Below are 23883 nucleotides of genomic sequence, written 5' to 3'. Positions count from 1 at the left end.
ACTTCAAAAAAGGAGGAGGTTCTCAATTCGACTGTTTTTTTTTTTGTAAAGGGATTTTTCAAAAGATAAACTTGTATTTAGAAATTAAATCATATTCCTCCTTTTGCGTTGCCGTAGTTTGGTAAAGAATGTGGAGGAAACGCCACTTTCTTCGTAACTGTCATATTAATAACGTAAAATGCCTAAATTGAGTAAGTTCCATTTTATATAAATTGCACTGCTTATTTTATTATGCAGGTTCTGTGCCCTCTTGTTTTGTGTTAGTTCCCTGCGTTTAGCAATCAAAAATGTTAAGTACAGTCAGCAATAAAGCTATGAATACAGCCGAAGTGTCTCATTAAATATGCTCATTAGAGCTAAACTACACATCTATACTTCGTTTCTTTTAAGATTAGAATTATCTGTCAAACGGGTAAACAAAGAAGCAGTGGTCGTAGACCTTCCTTCTTCGATTTCGGCCGATACCACTGATTACTTGGAACTTATGTACATAGTATTATAAGTTATAAGTTCCAAGAAATCAGTGGTATCGGCCGAAATCGAAGAAGGAAGGTCTACGACCACTGCTTCTTTGTTTACCCGTTTGACAGATAATTCTAATCTTAAAAGAAACGAAGTATAGGTTGGTGCATTGCAGTAGTTCCATGCATTTGTCCAAAGGTTGGCAACGCGTCCAAATGTTTAGGGTCAACGGCCCTGAAACCGGCGGCAGTTGGCACAAACCTCCGCCAACATCGACCAATAGGTCAACAGCCGTTAAGCTGATTTACACATGCGCCCGACGCCAAATACATGTATACATATGTCAACCTAACTACACAGACATAGAGTAAACAAGTGTAAACATATATTTGATGCCGATGAGTTAGGTATAACGTAATAGTTCGCAAGCAGTTCTCAAATTTCTCCGGAAGACAATGTCAACAAAGGCGCGACATTTGCGTTTTATTAGCGACAGACGATAAAATGCTTATACACCGTGTTTTTATTGATTTCCGAATACATTAATATATCTAATAAACTTAAAAACCGGCCAAGAGCGTGTCGGGCCACGCTTAGTGTAGGGTTCCGTAGTTTTCCGTATTTTTCTCAAAAACTACTGAACCTATCAAGTTCAAAACAATTTTCCTAGAAAGTATTTATAAAGTTCTACTTTTGTCGTATTTTTCTCAAAAACTACTGAACCTATCAAGTTCAAAACAATTTTCCTAGAAAGTATTTATAAAGTTCTACTTTTGTGATTTTTTTCATATTTTTTAAACATATGGTTCAAAAGTTAGAGGGGGGGGGACGCATTTCCGAAAATATTAATATTATTTTTCCTTTAGGAGCGATTATTTCCGAAAATATTAATATTATCAAAAAACGATCTTAGTAAACCCTTATTCATTTTTAATACCTATCCAACAATATATCACACGTTGGGGTTGGAATGAAAAAAAATATCAGCCCCCACTTTACATGTAGGGGGGGTACCCTAATAAAACATTTTTTTTAATTTTTTATTTTTGCACTTTGTTGGCGTGATTAATATACATATTGGTACCAAATTTCAGCTTTCTAGTGCTAACGGTTACTGAGATTATCCGCGGACAATATATCACGGACGTTGGGGTTGGAATGAAAAAAAATATCAGCCCCCACTTTACATGTAGGGGGGTACCCTAATAAAACATTTTTTTCAATTTTTTATTTTTGCACTTTGTTGACGGACGGACGGACGAGACGGACGGACGGACGGACGGACGGACGGACGGACGGACGGACGAACGGACGAACAGACAGACATGGCGAAACTATAAGGGTTCCTAGTTGACTACGGAACCCTAAAAAAGAAGAAGATTCATTAAAAAAATATGACTGAAGAAGTGTAATCATGTCATGAGTAGGTATTTTGACTTTAATATCTCTACGACTTTTTGACATGTGTCGTGACACATGACGCTAACCTTCATGTAATTCTTAAGGCTCTCTCACATTTATTATTGCATTTAATTTTATTATGTGTGAATACCGATTTGTTTTCGAATGTAACAAAAAGCGATATAGGTAGGTACTAGGTAGCTTTTATTGATGAGCTTTATGACATGTTGATTTTATCAGAAATCAAAAACAACACGATGTAGGAAAATAAATTAGGCTGAAAAGAATGCCGTTATTTTAAGACCCCAATAAAACGAGTTTCTTTATACTGTATGTATTTGTATTTATTAAACCGGGTAATTTATTTTGCTGACATACATATCTGTCTTTGTGGTAATGCCAAGAATAAAAGGAATAAATAAGGTATAAAGGGAATGTACAAGTTTCTAATGGGGTGGCAACGCGCATGTGAGACTTTGAGTTGCAGGCGTCCATAGGTTACGGTGACCGCTTTCCATCAGGCGGGCCGTACGCTTGTTTGCCACCGACGTAGTATTAAAAAAAATATGTTACATGTTTTACGCGATGTATCTCTTGAAATAGCTATGTGTTAACGTACATTGATACGAGTATATTATTATGTCAGCAGTCCATGTATTGCATATAATTCTAGATATGTAATGTTTTTTGTATTAGCTGGTTCTACACAATCAAGATCTGCCAATCATTTCCAGGGGTTTGATCCAAATACTCTCATATTATGTTATGCTCAGGGCTTACCGCGCTACATACATACTTACATACCTACTTTACTCTTATTGCGTTTAATGAACATTATATACTTGTAATAATATTTTGCTTATTTATTATCTACTCGTACACTCTATAAATATAATATATATCGACTTGCGCTGCACTAGGTCGTTCCCTTAGTATTAAATTTATAAGGTTCTGACATGGTTCTGACGGAAGATCAGCGCTGCGGCTTCCGTAGCATGTATGCTGAGTCAGCGCCTATTCTATACCACAACTGACATTCCACGACCAATACTTCAGTTAAATTAATAAGTGTCCTAATTATTGTATAATGTTATGTTAAGTCTTTTTAGTATTTCGTCTTTCTTTATTTTGTTTTGTGTTGTAGGCTTGTGCCGTTTCGTTCGTTGATCAGAGCGCTCCGATCTCGTTCAATCGCTCCCACGAACTAGTTCGCTCTTTTAGGTCTTTTGCTCATTTAGTTCAGCCAGACCAGCGACCACTGCGGTCGGAAAGATCAGAACGAATGGGACCGAATAGTGTCAAAATGATACGAATAGTCCACAGATAGTAACATTCCGGGCCCAAAGGTTGTAAGTAACCGAAGTTTAATATGAAAACTTGACGTTTTTTGTTGCTCTGCTAATTAGCTCTCGCTTTCGGTCGGCGCAGTCAGACACTCGTTCTCGATCCAAACCGCTCGCGCAGCTCGCGCTCGCCGATCCAATACTGAACTAAATGAGCAAAGACCGAATCTCAGAGCCTGGAAAGATTCAGTTCATTTCGGTCATTGATGGGATTTTATTCCTAACAGTTCATAGTTCGTGAACGACACAAGCCTATTGTGTTGCAAAGCATGTAAGTTTGTGGTTGAATAAAGAATTTATCTATCTATCTATCTATCTATTGAACTTTGCCTCCGACGTTTCGAGGACAGCCTGGACGACGTTGTCCCCGTAGTCTTGGTGAAAACAATTTTCAAAAGATTTTAGTCTTGCAATACGTCAATAATGGCGACCTAATGTCTAAATATAAGATTCCTTATGCGATACGACACTCTGTCTGTATCAAATCGTGGCTATAACATCCTACTCGTACAGTATGAGTTTACAGTACACGTTTGTGTTTTGTTTTTCGTGTCTACATAATGATCTTTGTTTGCTTTATTTTTAGTTATTTACGTCTGTGTAGTGCTCAATTTGTTTTAATTACACTTTGCATATTTTTATTTTTAGAACAAAGACAACGACACTAAAGAATTTTGTACTAATATAAGTACAGTGAGCTACAAAAACGCATATCAAATATTAATGAATTCATTTATAATTACTCCATGCAATTTCGTACCTACTCACTTTATTTTTACCTGTACCCATGCCCCGGCCGTCCTGGGTAGGTCTAGGTACGTAGCCGAATCAATGGCACAAACGCTCACGAAACGCTCACGAAACGAAACGCTCGTAGATATCTATCTCTATCGCTCTTGCGTATTGGCGCGACAGAGCCAGACTACCTTTCGCGGCGTTTCATTTTCCTTTGGCGTCGCAGAAATGCCATTCGGCTACGGCACCTGGGGTTGCCAATTTCTAACTTCTTCAAATCCAAGGGGCGCTAAATCGTATTATTTTTTTACCCTGTCATCATTTAATTTCGATCCGGCGCTGGTGGTACCTTATACTCGAGAAAGGCACATATCACCTGATTGGCAAAGAAATGCTAATGTAAATTGTGCAGTTGCAATGCCTCAAGGACACATAGTGATAGTTAGGCGTATTCACTAGGTACATTTCATGTCGTAATTAAAATAACTTCTATATGCCTTTCAAATTCCTGTTAAATGAGTTTTTTTTAATGTGACAGTCGGCAAACGAGCTGACGAGCCCCCTGATGGGAAACGGTGACCGTCGCTTTAGAACGTGACGAAAACATCTTAAGCGCCACTTAAGACGATACGGTAGGGTTCATTCTCCAAACGCTCTCGACTATTTCCTCCCTGGTTTTTGAAGATAGCGCAATGATTTTTTCAACACAAATTATTATTATTTTTATCTGTGTCAGACCGTTTTGATTTTTTTGATATTCTGCTTTTTAAAGACTCTTGAGCCAATCAAAAAATTCCAAAAACGGCCTTTTTCATTGTGGCGCAAAAAAAGGTGTGATACTCAAGATTGGTAACAATTAACCAAAAAATCTAAACGGTCCGACATAGATTATTTCATTGTTATTCAGATTCTCAAATTTCGTTCCGATTGATTAAGTTTTGAAGGAGGAAAGAATCGAGAGCGGAACCTCGATTTTAAAGATTTTTTGAAATATCTTTTGACTGAGTTGTTCTTAATGGACAATTTTTTTTCGATAAATCTAGTTAATAGCACTTGTATATTTAACTAAAATTCCCAAGTTGAAAGGGGGGCTCCTTTCCATTTTAGCATTTTCGCTGTCGTATCCTCTTAAGCGTATATTATCGTATCTATTTTATAACTTTTTAAATAATTAAAATGTATCAAATGGCTGTTTCTACCTAATAAGGGGTATACGAGTTTACGTAGCCACTTATTTAGTCGATTTTAATATACGTACCTATCTACTAATAACGATCAATATCTCAAAAATTATTTTCATTTATTATTCATTGTGTAGTAGGTATGTTATTTATCTATGTTGACTTTGTCGCTATTAACAATGATTACGTGACCTCTGAAAGATCATTAAATTTGCAACAGTAAAAACTCTAATATTTATAATAATAGCGTACGCCGTCTGAAGAAACTGGTTGTAGGTTCATGGAAGTTGTTATTAATGATGCTACTTACATATACATACATACCTTTGAGAAGACTAAAAACATGAACAAGAAATGCTAAAAGATTTATTTTAAAATAATGATAGTTCCTCGTTTAGGTACTCAGAAAATGTCGCTAAAGAATATAATATAATAATAAAATAAAATAAAATTAAATTAAAGAAATATTTTTGACTTAAGTCAGACTTAAGCCTGTACTGCCAACCAAGTTATGAGTCATGTCTAGTCATATTAGTATGGGCTAGTTTCCTATACTTAAAATAAAATATTTTTCATCACATTTGCTGTTTAAAGGTATCATTACGTCTACGTGTACTGAAGCATAATGTACTATTTTATTCCCAAGGGAATAATGGATTTAGTTTTAAAAATTAATACAATCCGTACAATACTTCAGGCAAAGGATGTTTCAATCTGCCAAGGATTTTTATTGCACAACAAAAATTTGACTATTAAGCTATAAAATATATTAATACGGTATGAAAAATGCATTTTATTTATGTTTTACAATTATTTCAGTGTGTTTTGCATTTATTTCGTAAAATTTGACGTTGATAAATTGTTATAATTTACAATCTGACTTACTCTCTACTCGCGCTTGACCGCGGGCGTACGCGAGGCACCCACCGTTGCCTAGCAACGGAGAGTACAACATAAAATTAAGTACAATTTTAGTTCAATTATTATGATTTATATGCTTTTATGAACGTTGCATTTAATTTATATGCAGTATTTTCGTGTTTGTTTTCGTTCAAAAAGTGTTTGTTACCAAAAACAATGGATTTAATATGAATAATCTAATTTAGATCAAGATACACTACTGGTCGCAAGTCGCAACGCCGCCGGTTGAAGGTTTTGCCTTATGACTGTTTCCTCTGTATTTTTCTTTCAAATGTGATGAAAAACATTGTGTGTAACTCGGGGAGTATGAATATTACTAACTCGAGTCTTTAAATCGCTCCGGCAAGCCGTCGCGATTTAACTTACTCTCGTTAGTAATATTCAACTTCCTCCCCTTGTTGCACAATGTACTATTATGCAGTGCATGAAATAAAGCACCACATAATTAGAAGAAAAATATGGACAGTAGTTATTTTCAAACATAATTTCTATTCAATATGTCAAAAATAATGATGACTGAGACTTCACTCCTCAGTATTTCATAGTAATTCCATATTAGCAAATCGTTTTGACAGTTCATAAAAAGAAGCTGATTTGACTAGTAGGAAACTAGCCTATTATTAGTTCCCGGTCTGATGTCATTGTTCAGTGTTTTCGATTACCTACAGTACAGACCGTATTTAATGAAGTCGATTTATATAAATTGCTAGGTAAGTATGTGTATTTTTTTTACTACCAAGCTTGTTATGGATCCTGCATAGCCTACACAGGAGTATCTATGTTTGGTACCTACTCGTTACGGTTGTATATTAGTACATAGAGGTATATGTAGATATCACAACGCAACCGCCCGAGTGTTCGGCCTAGAAGGAGATGGTGGGACGACATGGCAGGCAATTATGGTCGCGCGATAAATGATAAAACATCTGGCCGTCCCCATCGCACGTAAAAATAGTGCGATAGGGACTTTGTATTGTAATGGGGAAGATTTAAAGTCCAAGTCCAAATTGCCTATAGGCTTGTAGGCCTAATAAAAAAAAAAAAAAGAGCTATATGTATACTCTGAAAATACCTCACCTCTTCTTCTGTCCTCCAGACAGCAAGTCCGTCTTCGTATGCTGATGCTCCAACAGTCCAAGCTCTTGTAGGATCTCCGTAGCGTGCGCCTGCGCTCCTCTAGGTAGCTTTAATTTCGCAGCTACGTCCATGGCCTCTCGTACTGTCAGCAGAGGCTGTAAATAAACGTGACAGTTTTTACAATGTCTTTTTAGAAGTTGATAAACATTGCCCCAAATACACCCTGTTTTTATTGAATTCCGTTAACTTTAAGGGAAGGTTCTTTAGATCAAATACAATTAATTTCTCTAAGAAACTAGCGTCTTATCACTTGACACTAACTTGAATGTTATTCTTAAGGGTATCTCACACTAATAAATTCATTGATTATGTATGAAAATGATGAAAAATTCTTCTTTTTGCGAATTTAACTAAAAGTGATATACAGGGTGGTTCCTGATAATAAACCTAGCTACGTGTCGAATTTAACGGAAAACAAAAAAAAACACGGTGTATAATTATTATAACGGGGGTGAAGATCATCATCACCATTCGCTTGCCCTTGTCCCAACTACTTGGGGTCGGCGTAGCATGTCTTTTTCTTCCATACATCTCTATCGGATGGCATCTCATCAGTCACTTGCATTCGTTCCCTATCATCTCTCACGCAGTCCATCCTTTTCTTCGGCTTTCCTCTCCCGCTTCCTCCGTCCACACTCATCCGTAATACTTGTTTCGTAACATGACTTTCATCCCTCCGCATCACATGACCATACCACGCTAAACGCTTCGCCCTTACTTTTCAGGTAGTGAAGATATTGTTTTATTTATTTTACAAATCAAATACGTAACAGTCATAAAATCAAGGCTTTGTATAGTCAGCTGCAGGGAAAATTAGACCCCCTTTGTATACAAGTTTGTATGCAAGGGGGTCTACTTTTCTCTGCAGCTGACTGTAATACAACTACAAAATAGAATAAGTAGAAAATAAATAAGTAATAAATAGATAATGATTCTATAGAGACACATTTATGTAGGCTAAACTACTTTAGAATCAACTTCCGTGGCTACCATCGTAGGAATAGCTTAGTGCGTATACATAATATGTTTTCTATTTAACTATACTATTATAGTTAAATAGGAAACTCCTACTGACAGCGCAACTATACAATCATTTACTTTCCACGCCCGAATGACTTTTCCGTTCTTATAAGAACGGTCCATATATGTGCAGATCTAGCACAGCGTGTATGTCAAATATTAGTTCTTGATACGATAATGTCACTTGTCACTGTCAAAAGTAACATGTTTGAAGAAACAGTCAGTCTGATATATTCGAATTGTAAAAATTATAATCTGAAAGATAGTCAACCTTAGTGCGTTATCACATTATCCGATCCGATATCGGATGTCGGACCGATATCCCTTACATTACAGGTGCCATCTTGGATTTTTTCTATTGAAATCCTTCCGACATCCGATATCGGATCGGATAATGTGAAAACGCACTTATAGCAGAATGAATTTACCAGAGTTTAAAGTTAAGCGACAATTATACTTACCTAAAGCTAACCCATTGAACTGATCTACAATACAATACAATACTCTTTATTGCACACGTCACACCTCACATAGATCTACTAAGAAAATAATGTCTATTGTACCAACCTGTAGTAGATCTTCTTGTGTGATGTAGCATGAGGAACGTTGGAACTGGTGCTCGTTCCGAATCTGTCCATTGACTAGGAGCTCGCCTGATACCCCGACGGATCTGCATAAGAACAATGATAATTCATTAATATAGTGAAGTCAAGTATAAGTACGAGTAATAGGGACCAAAAGTTGAAAGCCTAATTTGTAGTATATACGTATAACTAAACATTCAATTCTTATACATGTTAATATGATATGACATCTCCAGTCACGTTCTAAAGGAATCAGGCCCCGTAGCCGAATGGCATTTAGTCATTCTCTCTTTTTAGGGTTCCGTAGTCAACTAGGAACCCTTATAGTTTCGCCATGTCTGTCTGTACGCGGATAATCTCAGTAACCGTTAGCACTAGAAAGCTGAAATTTGGTACCAATATGTATATCAATCACGCCAACAAAGTGCAAAAATAAAGATTCAAAGATTCAAAGATTCAAAGATTTAAAGATTTATTTGTTATAAAAAATGGAAAAAAATGTTTTATTAGGGTACTCCCTACATGTAAAGTGGGGGCTGATATTTTTTTTCATTCCAACCCCAACGGGTGATATATTGTTGGATAGGTATTTAAAAATGAATAAGGGTTTACTAAAATCGTTTTTTGATAATATTAATATTTTCGGAAATAATCGCTCGTAAAGGAAAAAAAGGGGGGACCCCTCTAACTTTTGAACCATATGTTAAAAAAATATGAAAAAAATCACAAAAGTAGAACATTATACAGACTTTCTAGGAAAATTGTTTTGAATTTGATAGGTTCAGTAGTTTTTGAGATAAATACGGAAAACTACGGAACCCTACACTGAGCGTGGCCAGACACGCTCTTGGCCGGTTTTTTGTACAACGTTATAAAACAGGCATTTCTACGACGCGAAACGAAAACGAAACGCCGCGAAAGGTAGTCTGGCTCTGTCGCGCCAATACGCACGAGCGATAGAGATAGATATCTACGAGCGTTTCGTTTCATGAGCGTTTGTGCCATTCGTCTACGTACCCACGTATTTTATATTCAGTTTCTTAAATCAAAGTGTAGACTTGAAAGTCTCTATGCCTTTCAAGTGTCCTTATACTTAGCCTTGGTTAAACTAGGTAGATGAAAGTAGATAGATAGAAAACCTAGGTCAAGTTAGCGTGCCTAGACATTTCTAAATAATATTCAAATAGGTAAGTGAAAGTGGTTAAACACTACACTTTTGCATAATACAAATAGACAGGCAGACTAGGCAAAATCTAGAAAAATATTAACTTTCAAACTTTTCCTTTTCATTATTTAGATATTCTAATACCTACTGAATTTGCTGACTGATGGATAATAACTTGTCTTTTTATAAGTAGTTAATACTTATTTTCATTCTAGATGTGTTATTGGGTTCAGAATTTCACCACCCTCTGTCCTCCTGGGCGTCGCAGAAGTCGACTGTCAGAATCGTACATATCTGATATGGGTTCGATTGTGTTGTGGCTGATGGTTGAATAACCTGTGACTTAGTACAATAGGCACCGCAATCATTCTCTTTCAACCCCTCAATACTTTAGAGTGGCACCACAATCGCTTCTCTTCCACAATTCTCCTTATCACTATTCTATAGTGGCGCGACAGAGCCAGACTTCGTTTGAAACGCAGTGGCCTCAACGATCTTTAACCACATCCTGCTGTTTTCCTGTGTCATGTGTTATTGCAGAGATAGCGTTAAGGAGCTCTTCACATCACCCGATGGCCACATAATAGTCATGCACCAAGTGTCCGGTCGAAACTTGCCGTGTACCCATTTGACCACATCGCGCCTTTTTCCTGTAAATATTACTAGCTTTTGCCCTTTTCTTTGATCTTAGAAAAAGACAAAAAGTAGCCTATGTCACTCTCCATCCCTTCAACTATCTCCACCCAAAAAAACACGTAAATTCGTCGCTCCGTTTTGCCGTGAAAGACGGACAAACAAACAAACACACACACACTTTCCCATTTATAATATTAGTATGGATGTGTTATAGTCTCACCGATATCCGGAGATAGCGTTGAGGAGGGAGCTTTTTCCGGCACCCGAGGGTCCCATGATGGCCACCAGATGTCCGGACCGGAACTTGCCGTGTACCCCTTTGACCACATCCCGCCGTTTTCCTGAAACAACATAAAAATCTGATAAGTATCTAACTACAATACAATCATAAGTCATGACTTAAATAGCCTAACTGGACTAAGCTGGGAGAACCTGGAACTAGTCGCTCAGAATCGTAATAGGTCAGCAAATGAATGTTCGTTAAGAGGTGTAGAGAGAAATGCTTGGAACACAATTTTTAGCTGTACCATAACTTTGTTTAGACTAGTTAGGAGTTAAATACATCAAACGTTCCCAGCCCTGATGCCCCTGATACCCCTCGAGCTGGCCTACCTACACCATACCTAAATAATAAATATAGTTGAGCATTTTTCACAAGTTAAAAAAATATCACAAATAAATAAGCACAACATAACAAAACTTTATTAAAATTTGTCTTTCATTAATATAATCCACAGGAAACCCAAAATTGAAGGTAGCTTTTGACCTTACACTTTGAACCTGCCAACTCCTTAAAAATCCTTTTAAATTTACAGTAAGTATTGTGTTTGTGGTTTTGGAAGGATATTCCGCAAATTACCAACCACAGTGTTTACGCTTTTACTCGTATGTTCTCAACCACAAGTATAATACGTATAAGACATGCAGTTAACAGGCCACCAGGCAGAGCTGCGTCTAATAGCGATCTCTTATCAGTGTAAAACGGTGATTCTTCGCTCGCTTAGTTCCTTTAAAAGCGTTAGCAAGGTTTACGTCTGTCCCAAACGTAAAACAACAGCGAATAAATTAACGTCAAACTGTCTACTTGACACACATGTTTACTCACTAATTAGCCATTAATCAAAGTCGCCAGTCATCATTAATGACCATTCATACAAAAGAACGACTATACTATTACAATCAGAAACGGTTGCAGCGCTCCAGTTTTTGCACCAATAAAGTGATTATTAAATTCATCTAGTTATGAAATGCTCGAGTGAATTTGTGGCTATCTTCACAAAAAGGTACACACGCTTTATGTGAAATAAACAAGGGTAGGAAAAACAATCGGTATGTATTTTGAAAATAGTACTTCTCTTCCTTACAAAAGATATATACCTATTCAACTATGTCAGAGGTGGGACACTCCACCAATTATTAGGGTTGGTACAACTTGCCGGTTCTTTGCTTGCGCTGCCATAGATTATTATGTGATTTTTGACAACCTTAAATGATCGAAAGGGATGGTGTCACTGTCATGCATCAGAAGAGGACAACGCGATCCGGCTCCAAAACTGCTGTCCAACTTTGGTTTTGTAGCCCCGTGGTGAATGCCGTGATAACGCAAGGAGGACAAACGGCTCTTGAAGTCTGGCCCCGTAGCCGACTGGAATTTCTCAGACGCGAAACGAAAACGAAACGCCGCGAAAGGTAGTCTGGCTCTGTCGCGCCAATACGCAAGAGTGATAGAGATAGATATCTACTAGCGTTTCGTTTCGTGAGCGTTTCGTCAGCGTTTGTGCCATTCGGCTACGCACGCTAGACTGTGTACGAAAAATTCCGCGTAAATATAAGGACTCGGGTATGGTTATAATTTCGGGTGTTTTCCCGAGCCTTGGCAATAAAGTCCTGTCCATCTGAGATTCCTACAGAAAATCAGTTAATAAAGGTGTATGCGTATGAAGCAAAAGGACCCTTCTGCACCGGATAGCCACATGTTGTTTGTACGGAATGCGTAAAATGCGTTGCAACAAATGGAACTCGGTGCGACTGTTTAGAATGATTAACAGTGTAGCATGTGTTCCTGTAGTTTACAGGATTTGGAAATCGGGTAGGATGCTCCACATTTTGCTTTTGCATATTGATTTTAGATTGCAGAACTAACCATAAACTGCGCATATAATGTGTTCGAAGTCCAATAATGAATGCTTAACTATTGACATCATCCTGTTTTTGTAGCTTTTTCTTTGCATAAATCGCTTCAGTTGAAGTTCGGGTTCCAATTAAATTACAGATCGCGGTAAGTGATCAATACTTTCAACTGTGCTAGCTCTTTACTAATTACACAACCAAGGGCCCGTTTCTCGAAAGGTACAAGCCCTGTATTACAAGTGCGCGAACTGTCAAATCGTATGGGTTGTCATGGAAACACACTTGTAATACAAGGCTTGTACCTTTCGAGAAACGGGCCACTGGTACAATGGACATCCCCTTTCATGAAATAGAACCGTTTTTCCCCCGAAGGGTAAAAAACGGATATTTAGGTTCCTGCCGAAGCTTGAACCACTAATGAGATTAACACCTTCATAACTCGGCCCTAATCGAGTGAATTCCTCGACTAGTAGCGCCATCTGGCGCGCCAGTCAAGTACTAGTGTCGCCCGGTTACCAGCGCTCGGCTGCTTTTTCCTCAGTACCTTTAGCCGGCAAGGCCCTTAAGGGTGGTTCAAGCTTCGGCAGGAACCTAAATATCCGTTTTTACCCTTCGGGGGAAAAACGGTTCTATTTAGGTGTCCGTGCCTTCGCTTGAACCACTAATGAGACGTGTTTAAACCTCTGCCGGCGCTGGTTAGGGCGTACTGTGACTGATATACTTTATTTATACAGAAATTTCATAATAAGAAATAGGAAGGTATACAAAGGGAAGTTTCAAAATTTAGCCACTAAGGGTTCATGAGTTGAAACTGACAGCACATCACAGTTATCCATTATGACTCTATGATGGTGGTGAATCACTTAATTTATGTATAACATAAAACCGACAGGAAGCCAGTAGTTAATAGATCGGTATTATAATATTTACGGAAATAAAACCTGTTATTTCAATAACATTTTTGTGAGAAAATATCTGTAGCAACCCAAACTCTGAAGAACTTCCCTTCATCAATGGGTGTTACATCAACGTCGGCAAAATTTTTCTCACGTTTCCCTTACAACGGTCCCTAGTCAGAAGAAGATCATATACATGTTTTTTGTCTTATAAATTCACCAAGATACTAGTCTTCTTCTGCTTAAGATAACTATAATTATATCATGTAACTATAATACACAATTATATCATAGCACTGCCATGAGCATTATGACATTATGTTGAAATTTTTATTTTTAATGTAAATTGATTACTGTACCATAAGTAATGTATCTCCGAATATGCACATATTATTGTTAGTATACAGAGTAATAAGCAATATTGACATAGCTTAAACATTGTCTTACATAGCCCACTGCCAAATGTCAACGTTTCCCATTGCATAATGTGATATGAATTCTGTATATGAAATATATATTTGTCAAAACAATTGAAATGGACGCTTGAGTTGGGAGAAATTGCACGCTATAATATGTTAATTTGTAATGTATACCCACATCACGATAATGTATGCGTTACTGCTGGACTGGTAGCAAAACGGCAAATAAGATGATAATACATTTTCGGCTTCTGACTGAATTGACAATACCATGGCCATGATTAGCTAAGGATCCATATAATAAAAGGTAAGCTCCTACTCAAAGTCTTTACGAGAACGGAAACTATGCAAATTTTTTCTATTAAATTAAAATGGGTCAACTGAACAAAAAGCTTTGGGATACAAGCGATTGAAACGAATCAATGATCTAATGAGTCACACATACTTAGGCGAAGGTCAAATGAAGGCAATTATTTCTAATTAAATTGACTTTGATACTTCCATGAATATACATGAATGATATTGCCTTATTTGTTGCCTGTGTGGTGATGGGTTAAGAATTTCACCACCCCCTTTCTTCCCGTGGGTGTCGTAGAAGGCGACTATGGGATATGGGTTAAATTGTGGCGTAGGCGAGAGGCTGGCAACCTGTCACTGCAATGTCACAGTTTCGTTTTCTTTCAACCCCTTATTTGCCAAGAGTGGCACTGAAGCTTTAGTAGTTTCATGTGTTCTGCCTACCCCTTTATGGGATACAGGCGTGATTGTATGTATGTATGTATGTATGTACATGAATGATAATGCGGGAATCCTCTCCACACTGTACTCGTCAACTTTATTTAGTCTTTTACTATGTCTAGCTAGTATGCTTTTTTCGATATTTGAAATATTTAATTTGTGTTTGAATAATTATGAATATGTGATGCATATATTTTTAGGCTTATCATTTTTATGACTTATGTGCTGACTAGCCGAATTTATAAAGGGAAAATTGTACGATTCGTGAGCTAGTAATTATAAAACATTACGACTTATGGCTCTTTAGTCCATTTCGATATTCTAATAAGAACGTAAGACGACAGATAACTCTTCAAATAAGGGTTAATGATGTACGATTACCCATTTATAATTAAAATTCAGTCATCAGCTTAAAATAGTAAATAGTTTTCTTTTCAGAACTTTCGTAATTTATCACCAAATTGCAAAGCAATATATTCTATATTGCTCTTTTGTGCGAATAATATAAATGTCTCACGTTCTTTATAAACTGATGTATACACATAAACATACGGGTTAATATTTACTGTATTCTTGCTTATTTCCCAAAATCCATATGCAGCGGGACTTCACATAAACAAGATGCAACTGTTATGTAGGGTAATACCTGATTCTACAATTATATCGAGATGACAATTATTTATTTATCGTATGGCATATAATTAGAATTTTCTTAAAAGTCGTACGTACGCACGGCTGTAGCATGTATCGCCACGGACGATGACAATGGTATTTACACTTGCCTGTCATTCGAGACCAATAGGTCAAAATATCGTAGCTATAAGTACCTACTGCGTACCTTAAGCGCTGAGCTTTTATTTTTCATTTAGGTTTCAAGACCTTACTTCTGATAAATATAGTTCATCAATATCTATTTAAACGGCAATAATTTTAAGTTTTCTGTTACCACTAGAAACCCATTTTGCCTAGAATCTGCGCTCCCTTTTATGAGTGTCCTAACAAATTCTTGTATGTCAGGTATATTAGGAGTCCGAAGTCTTCTAAATTAAGTTATAAGCACAGTAATGTTATAAACATCATATTTCTAGTTCCTTACACTAAATTCAATTGGGACTGGGACTCGTCCTCTGACCTTACGAACCGTTTTTGAATAAGTTGTGGCGTCTCCTCTGTTACTGACAAATAGTCGCGCCGCAAAATTTTAATAAATGGCGCTTAGTAAGCAACTGCGGAAATGTGTATCGATCCTACAACGCGCTAATGGAGTTCCAAAAGTTAATTGTAAATATACAACTTCTGTTAATCTCTCTCTAGGCCCCAGAAACCTATTCAGAAAACATTTGTCAAATGAAATAAACGGGAACTTTCTGTTAGTAATACCGCAGTAGCGGGCGATAATTTTAGGATGCGAGCGCCTCTTTATTTGTAAGAGGAAACTGTGGTCAAAAATCGAAAGAGATTCATCCTTCAATTTCCGTTTAATTTATTATTTCAGAAACAGGCCTCCACATTCAGTGACTACTTTTCAACATTTTATCCATAAGAGTGCCTTAGCAAATTGTGAAAATCGGCTTCCCTCGGAAAATGTATTGCCCTATTGGTTTTAATGAGCTTAAAGTGTTTTCGATATATCATACTCATACAACAAATAAGCACTTTGAATACAATTTACCTACACGGTTTCTTGCTTTGTTTTGTGTAGTTGTTTAAAGTTTAGGATCAACTCCATTTACTTCGGTCAAGAGATGTAAGCCATAGTTCTTCGCTGTAAATAGTTTGAGAATATTGTTCGGTCGTCTCTTTAATCTAATTCGTTAGTTATTTATAGAAACATAGGATTCGTAACATTACGCCATCGAACTGGGCAACCGACAAATCCTTTTACGACGAGAGTCCGTCCTGAGTAACAATGCAACAAGGCATACTAAAATGCTATTGTACTAAATAACATATCCTTTAAGTCATTTTGCCAAACTATCCACAAAATATCGTATATATTTGGGAGTCAGATTTCCGGTACGAGTTTGTTGTCTTTGTATTAACCTCTTCAAGGATTGTCTGTAACCTTGGTCTAGCTAACGTTAGTAATAATGCATGATTGAGTATTCTAACCGTTGGTCGATTAACGGCAGTTTGAGGTCAATTTGTAGTACATATATGTATATATCGTACTTAGAAAACTTTCCGAGCTGTAGCTTTTTATTTCTAAATGAATTGGTTCAGAAGTCTCTACTGGGTCGATTGTTACAGAAGTAATACTTTTGTCAGTTCGGTATACTGAACAAAATATACTGGAACATTATCCGCCATTAGTCCGACTGGAAGTTTCAGCCGGACAGCTATAAGTTTGCTGAAATACAGACGAATATCCAGGTTTCACAGAGTAATGAGCCTAGTACAAGAATTTTCCTTTGCGGTAAGTTATTTTGTAGCTAATAGTCAACATTTACTAGGTACCTGAGTGGTTTTTCTGCATTTCTAAAGTCCGTATCAAGACCCAAGACCATGCGTCAATTATTGACGCCCGTGAGCTGATGAGACTAGAGCTCTAATCATTCATTTAAAAGAATCTGCACTCGAGGAATAGCGTAAAACAGTGGCATACATTAATGGATTTTCTTTTTCCCATTGGTAATTTCGCCGCCCCCTCTCCCTTTCTGATTGGGCAAGAAGGGCTTTGTAATATAAAGTGGTTTTTCATTCTGTTTAGCATCACTATTATGTATATTTCTTAATTCGCTTAGTATCTGGCAACAAAGTGCTAGTTAATTGCTACCGAAGCTCCACCCACACGTTTTTAGATGTGGAAGTAGATTTTCACAACATCAAACCTGCTAATAAACCTCTATCATGACGAGCATTCTAAAAGTTGACATGACAAATTAGGTTGGCAATAACGGCGTTGCTTTACAGTAATTGGATCACACATTCGTCATCATTATGGCCATTCAGATATTTACGAGTGAGAGAAATTTGGACATTCCTCACAATCATTCAATTGAGACGACGCCGATGTCGTTCACTTTACCTGTCTAAAACGACCCCACTTATGGGAACCCATCACGTGATGATTTTTGTCTAATAAGACAATGACTAAACTGTGTAATTGTGTATGTCTCAGGTTAACACGTACGCTGTGGTTCTGATTCGAAAGACCTTCTACGAAGTACATATGTTTAGAAATACCTTATACAAAGTATGGTTAGTTAAGAGTTGTGCTAATTACCGTAAAGTAGATGTTAAAGCGACATAATCTCATTGAGATTCGAGTACAAATACAACATTTTGCCTCGTGATCATAACACTCGTCTCATGACACGAAAGGTGAATTAGTGCATAGCATGTAATAGCCCAATGGGTTCTCACAGGATGTCGTAAATCATCGCATAGGGCAACGAAATCCAAATTCCAAGTCGCTGCAAAGTTTAATCTTTTACGGGGCGACGCTTCTCAATTTATATGACAGTGTACTTTTTCGCACAGCACAACTTTACTCATGTTGTCTCTAATGACGAATCATGTCTGCACAATGAATGATCTCCTTTGTCATATCACGAGGCGATGCCCTATCGGATCGTGGGCCCTATCTTTTCATAGGCCAGGTTATCTAATGGGACCTCATCTGTTGTTTCAAGACATCTCTCGTGTCCTGTCACCTCACGAGGCGAAACTATGACTTTTCAAGGGACGAACCTATGTCGTCTCACGGGACGTCGCTCTGTCTCGTCTTACGTGAGCGTAGCATTTGTCCCTTATATTCTTTATGACGGTGCATAGGATTACACTGCGTCCCATCGCTGTCAATTTTCTTCATCGTCTCCATGCCACCACACAGGAACAACCCTGTCGTCTCGCGGGACAATGCAATGTCGTCTCATTGGACGACGCCTGTCGTGTCACGGCACGACGCCATGTCGTCTAACGGGACGACACCAGTCGTCTCACGGGACGACGCTTGTCGTCTCACGGGACTACGCCATGTCATCTCACTGGACGACGTCATGTCGTCTCACGGGACGACGCCTGTCGTCTCACGGGACGACGCCTGTCGTCTCACGGGACGACGTCTTTCGTCTCACGGGACGACGTATGTTGTCTCACGGGACGACATCTGTCGTCTCACAGGACGACGTATGTCGTCTCACAGGACAACGTCTATCGTCTTAGGGGACGACATCTTTCGTCTCACGGGACGACGTCTGTCGTCTCACAGGACGACGTCTGTTGTCTCATGGGACGACGTCTGTCGTCTCACAGGACGACGTCTGTCGTCTCACGGGGCGATGTCTGTCGTCTCACGGGACGACGCCATGTCTGTCTCACGTGAGTGAGGCATATGTATCCGCGTACTTATGACGGTGCCTACAGGAGGTCACTGCGTCTCGTCGCTGGGCCAAAGGCACCGAGCGGAATATCACGAAGTTAGAAGTAATCATAATCTTTTCGATGTTTTAAATTTCTCGAACTTTTTAAGACTTGCTTTTGTAAACGTGTTGCTCGGCCGAGTTACAAAAGCGTACTGAGGAAAAAGCAGCCGAGCGCTGGTAACCGGGCGACACTAGTACTTGACTGGCGCGCCAGATGGCGCTACTAGTCGAGGAATTCACTCGATTAGGGCCGAGTTATGAAGGTGTTAATCTCATTAGTGGTTCAAGCGAAGGCACGGACACCTAAATAGCTAATTTTACAAAAGATATTATTGCTTGCGCATGTATATCACCAGCCATATTCATTTTTATGGCCCAAATATGTCTTAAGTAAGTTTCCAATAGGCTAGTTTCATATACTTAAAATAAAATATTTTATGCAGTGCACGATATAAAGCACCACATAATTAGAAATATATGGACAGTAGTTATGTTTAAACATAATTTCTATTTAATAAGTCAAAGAGAAAGATATAAAGTAAATGAATTGACCGTGACGTCACTCCTCAGTATTTCATAGTACTTCCATATTAGCAAATCGTTTTGACAGTTCTTAAAAAGAAGCTGATTTGACTAATAGGAAACTAGCCTATTGCATTAACACATGAACCGCTTTAATATCTCTTTCCACCTCATTTTCGCAACTATTTGTTTCGGACTAAAATATTCATTTATGCACTGTTTCAAAACCAAACAAAAGTATACTTGATGCAAATAACGTACCTATTGCAGTTCGCGTGTGAAATAATTTTCAACTCTGCCCCACAATTAAACTGCCAGAAAGAGCATCCTACAAAATAGGTATAATTGGCAGTGCAAGGAAAATAATGGTGCAAGTTTCAAGGAGAGAAATTAACCTATAGTGGATAGTTCAGTGAACCCGGATAGAGGAAAGGGGCTTAAAGTTCGAAAATGTCGATAAAAAGTAGGCACTCCTTGCGGTACAATACAATGAGTCAGACAAGTGCAACTGTATTCGAAAAGGTTAAGATGCAGGCGAACAATCGACTCGGTGTTCTCTCACTGATCTTTCATTACATTGGTATATCCGCTGGTCGTGTGTAAAAATATGGATATACATTAATTGTGTCGCTTAACTTCAAACCTGGGTAAATCCATTCTACTTTAAGGTTGAATGTATAAACATATAATATGATCTGAAAGATAATCAACCTTATAGCAGAATGGATTTACCCAGTTTTGAAGTTAAGCGACACAATTATGGAGTTGAGAAAATGGGATCTAGAGACGCACCACTACCCGATTATCTACCTAAATTTCCGATACCGAGTGGTACCGTAAATCGGTACACCCATTCATGCAAGATATTTAGGGCCAAGACTGATTATCTCATATATCATCATCATCCTCCTTGCGTCGTCTCGGCATTAGCCACGGTTCATGGGAGCCTGGGGTCCGCTTTGACAACTAATCCCAAGATTTGACGTAGGCACCAGTTTTGGCAGCGGCTGCCATTCTGACCTATTATCTCATATAAGTATACGATACGATGAATTAATGGACCCTGTTGTCTGTGTTTCTGACCACATTTTTAATACATTTTTTGTTTCATCTGCAATTCTTTTCAAGATTTTATTTCTTCTCCAGGTGGTAGGCATGACTGAGATTTGAAGGTCCTGAAGACCGTTTGTACCAAGGGTTCCACATACGAAAAAGTACCATTTTCCATTTAAATGGATATCATACTCACGATGTACATACCCGTGTGGGGTACCTAGGACTGAAGAATGATTTTGATTACGTTACTAAGTACAGCCGTTCTCGGAGACACGCACATAATGGTTAAATGGAATCGAACGCTCGTTACCGATATACAGCCGATGAAAACAACTTGCACATAAATGCACTTATAACATGAGAATAATGACTATGAGTTATGGTTATAACTTAATTAACTATCTCTTGCCAACGGCTTTTATGCCACTGATATTTTTTTAATATATTAATATTACATTCGATAGGCTCTGTAAGATTTACAGTTGCAAATGCATGTTTCCTTGCAAAGCAAATGTACGAGTACATATAGAATAGGATGTCCAAGAGATGTTTTTTAAGTTTATTCTTGAACACTGTTTTTTCCGTTCAAGAAGAATGTTCGCCGGTAAGAAACTTAATAGATAGGGTACGCGTTTTTTTATTGTTCTATCCCCATAATAAGTAGTTAGACACTCTCGGTACTTGTAATTTACCTGCGGACATCGCTCATGAATCTCATGATGATGGCAGGGGTGGGATACTCTCGTTATAGGGCGATTGCATTCGAATCATCAAAAAACCGTTACCTACTTGAATCTGGAACCAACGTAGTAAGTACTATCAGCTGCAAAATTGGATGAGGAATTTATATGAGTTCATTCATAATTTCTCCATGCACTTTTGCAGCTGATAGTACATATGTGTCGTAAAATCGAGAGACACTTGTATTAATTACACCGTGACAGAATAAAAGTAACCGGTTATCGGTTTATACCGTTATACGTCCCTAATCTATCAAAGCTTAAGAGCAGAAAGCATAGACAAAGTGTCAATCGCCCACGCTCTATAGCATGTTATCTCTCTATCACTCATACGTACGTAATATTTGTACTACAGAGACAGTTGCATTTCGTTCGCTACGAAGCGTTAACGATTGGTGTCTTGTCTACGCAGCCAGGAGATACAATGATAAATCTATCAACTATCTCCTGCATAGACTTGTAGTTAGAAAAAAGTGTAGCTTTTTATGTCAGAAGATTTATTATTTGGTGTACTTACGCCTATACCTACAGACAGACAGAATGTTATTGAAAGAAAAGCATTGATTAAATAAATAAATTTGGGAATTTCAGTTAAATATACTAGTGTTATTTTATTAACTAGATTTATCGAAAAAAAATGTCCATTAAGAACAACTCAGTTAAAAGATATTGCGAAAAAATCTTTAAAATCGAAGTTCCGCTCTCGACTGTTTCCTCCTTCAAAACTTATTTAAATGGAACGAAATTTGAGAATCTGAATAACAATGAAACTGTGTCGGACCGTTTAGATTTTTTGGCTAAATGTTACCGATCTTGAGTATCACACCTTTTTTTGAGCCATATTGAAAAAGGCCGTTTTTAGAAATTTTTGATTGGCTCTAGCGTCTTTTAAAATAAAAATAGCAAAAAATTAAAATCGGACCCTTTTAAGATAAAAATAATCCTAATCTGTGTTGAAAAAATCATTGCTCTATCTTCAAAAACCAGGGAGGAAATAGTCGAGAGCGTTTGTACGGAGAATTGACCTGTAGGCTGTATCGTATCGTCTCAAACCTTTCGTCATTCAAATGAATGGCAAAATTATTACAGGCCCATTAATAATACAATATAATACTTGTATATAGTATAATCGGATCTGCTCTTATACGAGAGGTTAAGTAGCAACTTTCGCTAGAGAACCAACGCTTAATCCCAAAGAGTTGCTTTTTGCTAGTTTTCATTTTAAGTTTTCTATGGGAGTTTTCTTTTTTGGCGAATGCGGAATATATCCCAGTAGTTGCTCTTACAATACACCAATATAACAAGCGGGCAAGCTCAGTAACGTGATAAAGCTTAGCTTATAGCGTCAGTGCACCCTTTTCCACGATGAATTAATTAGTGTGAGAACTGTGACAGCACAGCACAGGTCAAAATTAATAATAGGTACTACGAAATAGTAAAGGTCGTCATACAGTTGTTCTGTCATTAATTTTTTTTTAATAACTCCATAACAGAGGAGTTATGGCACTAGTATTTCAGAGAAATTAATTATACCTATTGACTTAAAGAACTTTCCAAATTAAAGGAAACTAATAAAAACAGGTTGTAATTACGGTGAGCTGCGAAATCGCACGGAGAAATTATAAATGAATTAATTGATAAATTCGCCATGCACTTTTTCAGCTTACTGTACATGATACAGTATACTTAGTATACTTACTAAGTAAGTAGGTACCCACATAACAAGTTGAGAAGCTCAGACCCGTTATGTGACCTGCGGCGCTGCACTTGACTCAGTTCACTTGAACATGAACATGGCCTTCTATATTGCACTGCTATTTACTTAAAAAGCCGTTAATGTCTATTTTATCGTTCTATTTGTTATGTTAGTTGGTGTAAATACATACGAAAATACTTAAAAACCCATTAACAAGCTAGTCTTTATGACAGTGCAATAGATTCACAAAGTATTACATCTCATATCCTATAGTCATCTCGATTTCGTACCTAACTATTTAACATTTTGTATCTGCAAATGTAGTTTGACAGCTAATCGGGAACAAATCATGCTATCCCTCTTAAATGCATGACACCATCTAATTCGACTTCTTACGCCCTGTCTTGCGTGGGCGACGGTCGCGCGACCGTCACCGTCGCGTCTCATACTTCCATATCGATAAGGTTTGATTTCGTATGCGTCGCATCGCCGTCGCGCGACCATCGCGCGACCGTCGCCCACGCAAGCCACGGCGTTAGGTTTGTCAAAAATATTTCGTCCGAGGCTAGGAAATTCAAACCATGCCTGTTATGATATCCTGGACGAACCAACGAATCCAAATGAAGCTTATTTTAACTTCTGAACTGCAATTTCAAAGACCAAGACCCCTTTATAAATAACTACCTAATCCTTGTGCCACTTTTTTTGGCCAGTTTGGAAAACTCTTTTTAGCA

General features: G+C 37.8%; 1 protein-coding gene across 1 annotated transcript in view; it reads right to left on the bottom strand.

Moving 5' to 3' along the window:
• Nucleotides 1–23883, bottom strand: part of LOC125231670 (ATP-binding cassette sub-family G member 4) — a 93359-nt gene that overhangs the window by 33963 nt on the left and 35513 nt on the right. Inside the window, exons 3-5 of the mRNA XM_048137177.1 lie at nt 10806–10926; nt 8768–8870; nt 7121–7275 (exon numbers count right to left, since the gene is read on the bottom strand). Coding sequence (XP_047993134.1) covers nt 7121–7275; nt 8768–8870; nt 10806–10926 — 379 coding nt within the window. The remainder of the gene's footprint in view (nt 1–7120; nt 7276–8767; nt 8871–10805; nt 10927–23883) is intronic.

Source organism: Leguminivora glycinivorella, chromosome 12 (assembly GCF_023078275.1).
Source record: "Leguminivora glycinivorella isolate SPB_JAAS2020 chromosome 12, LegGlyc_1.1, whole genome shotgun sequence".
Lineage (NCBI taxonomy): Eukaryota > Metazoa > Arthropoda > Insecta > Lepidoptera > Tortricidae > Leguminivora > Leguminivora glycinivorella.
The sequence above is the reverse complement of the archived record's forward strand: the minus strand, read 5'-3'. Positions and strand labels throughout refer to the sequence as shown.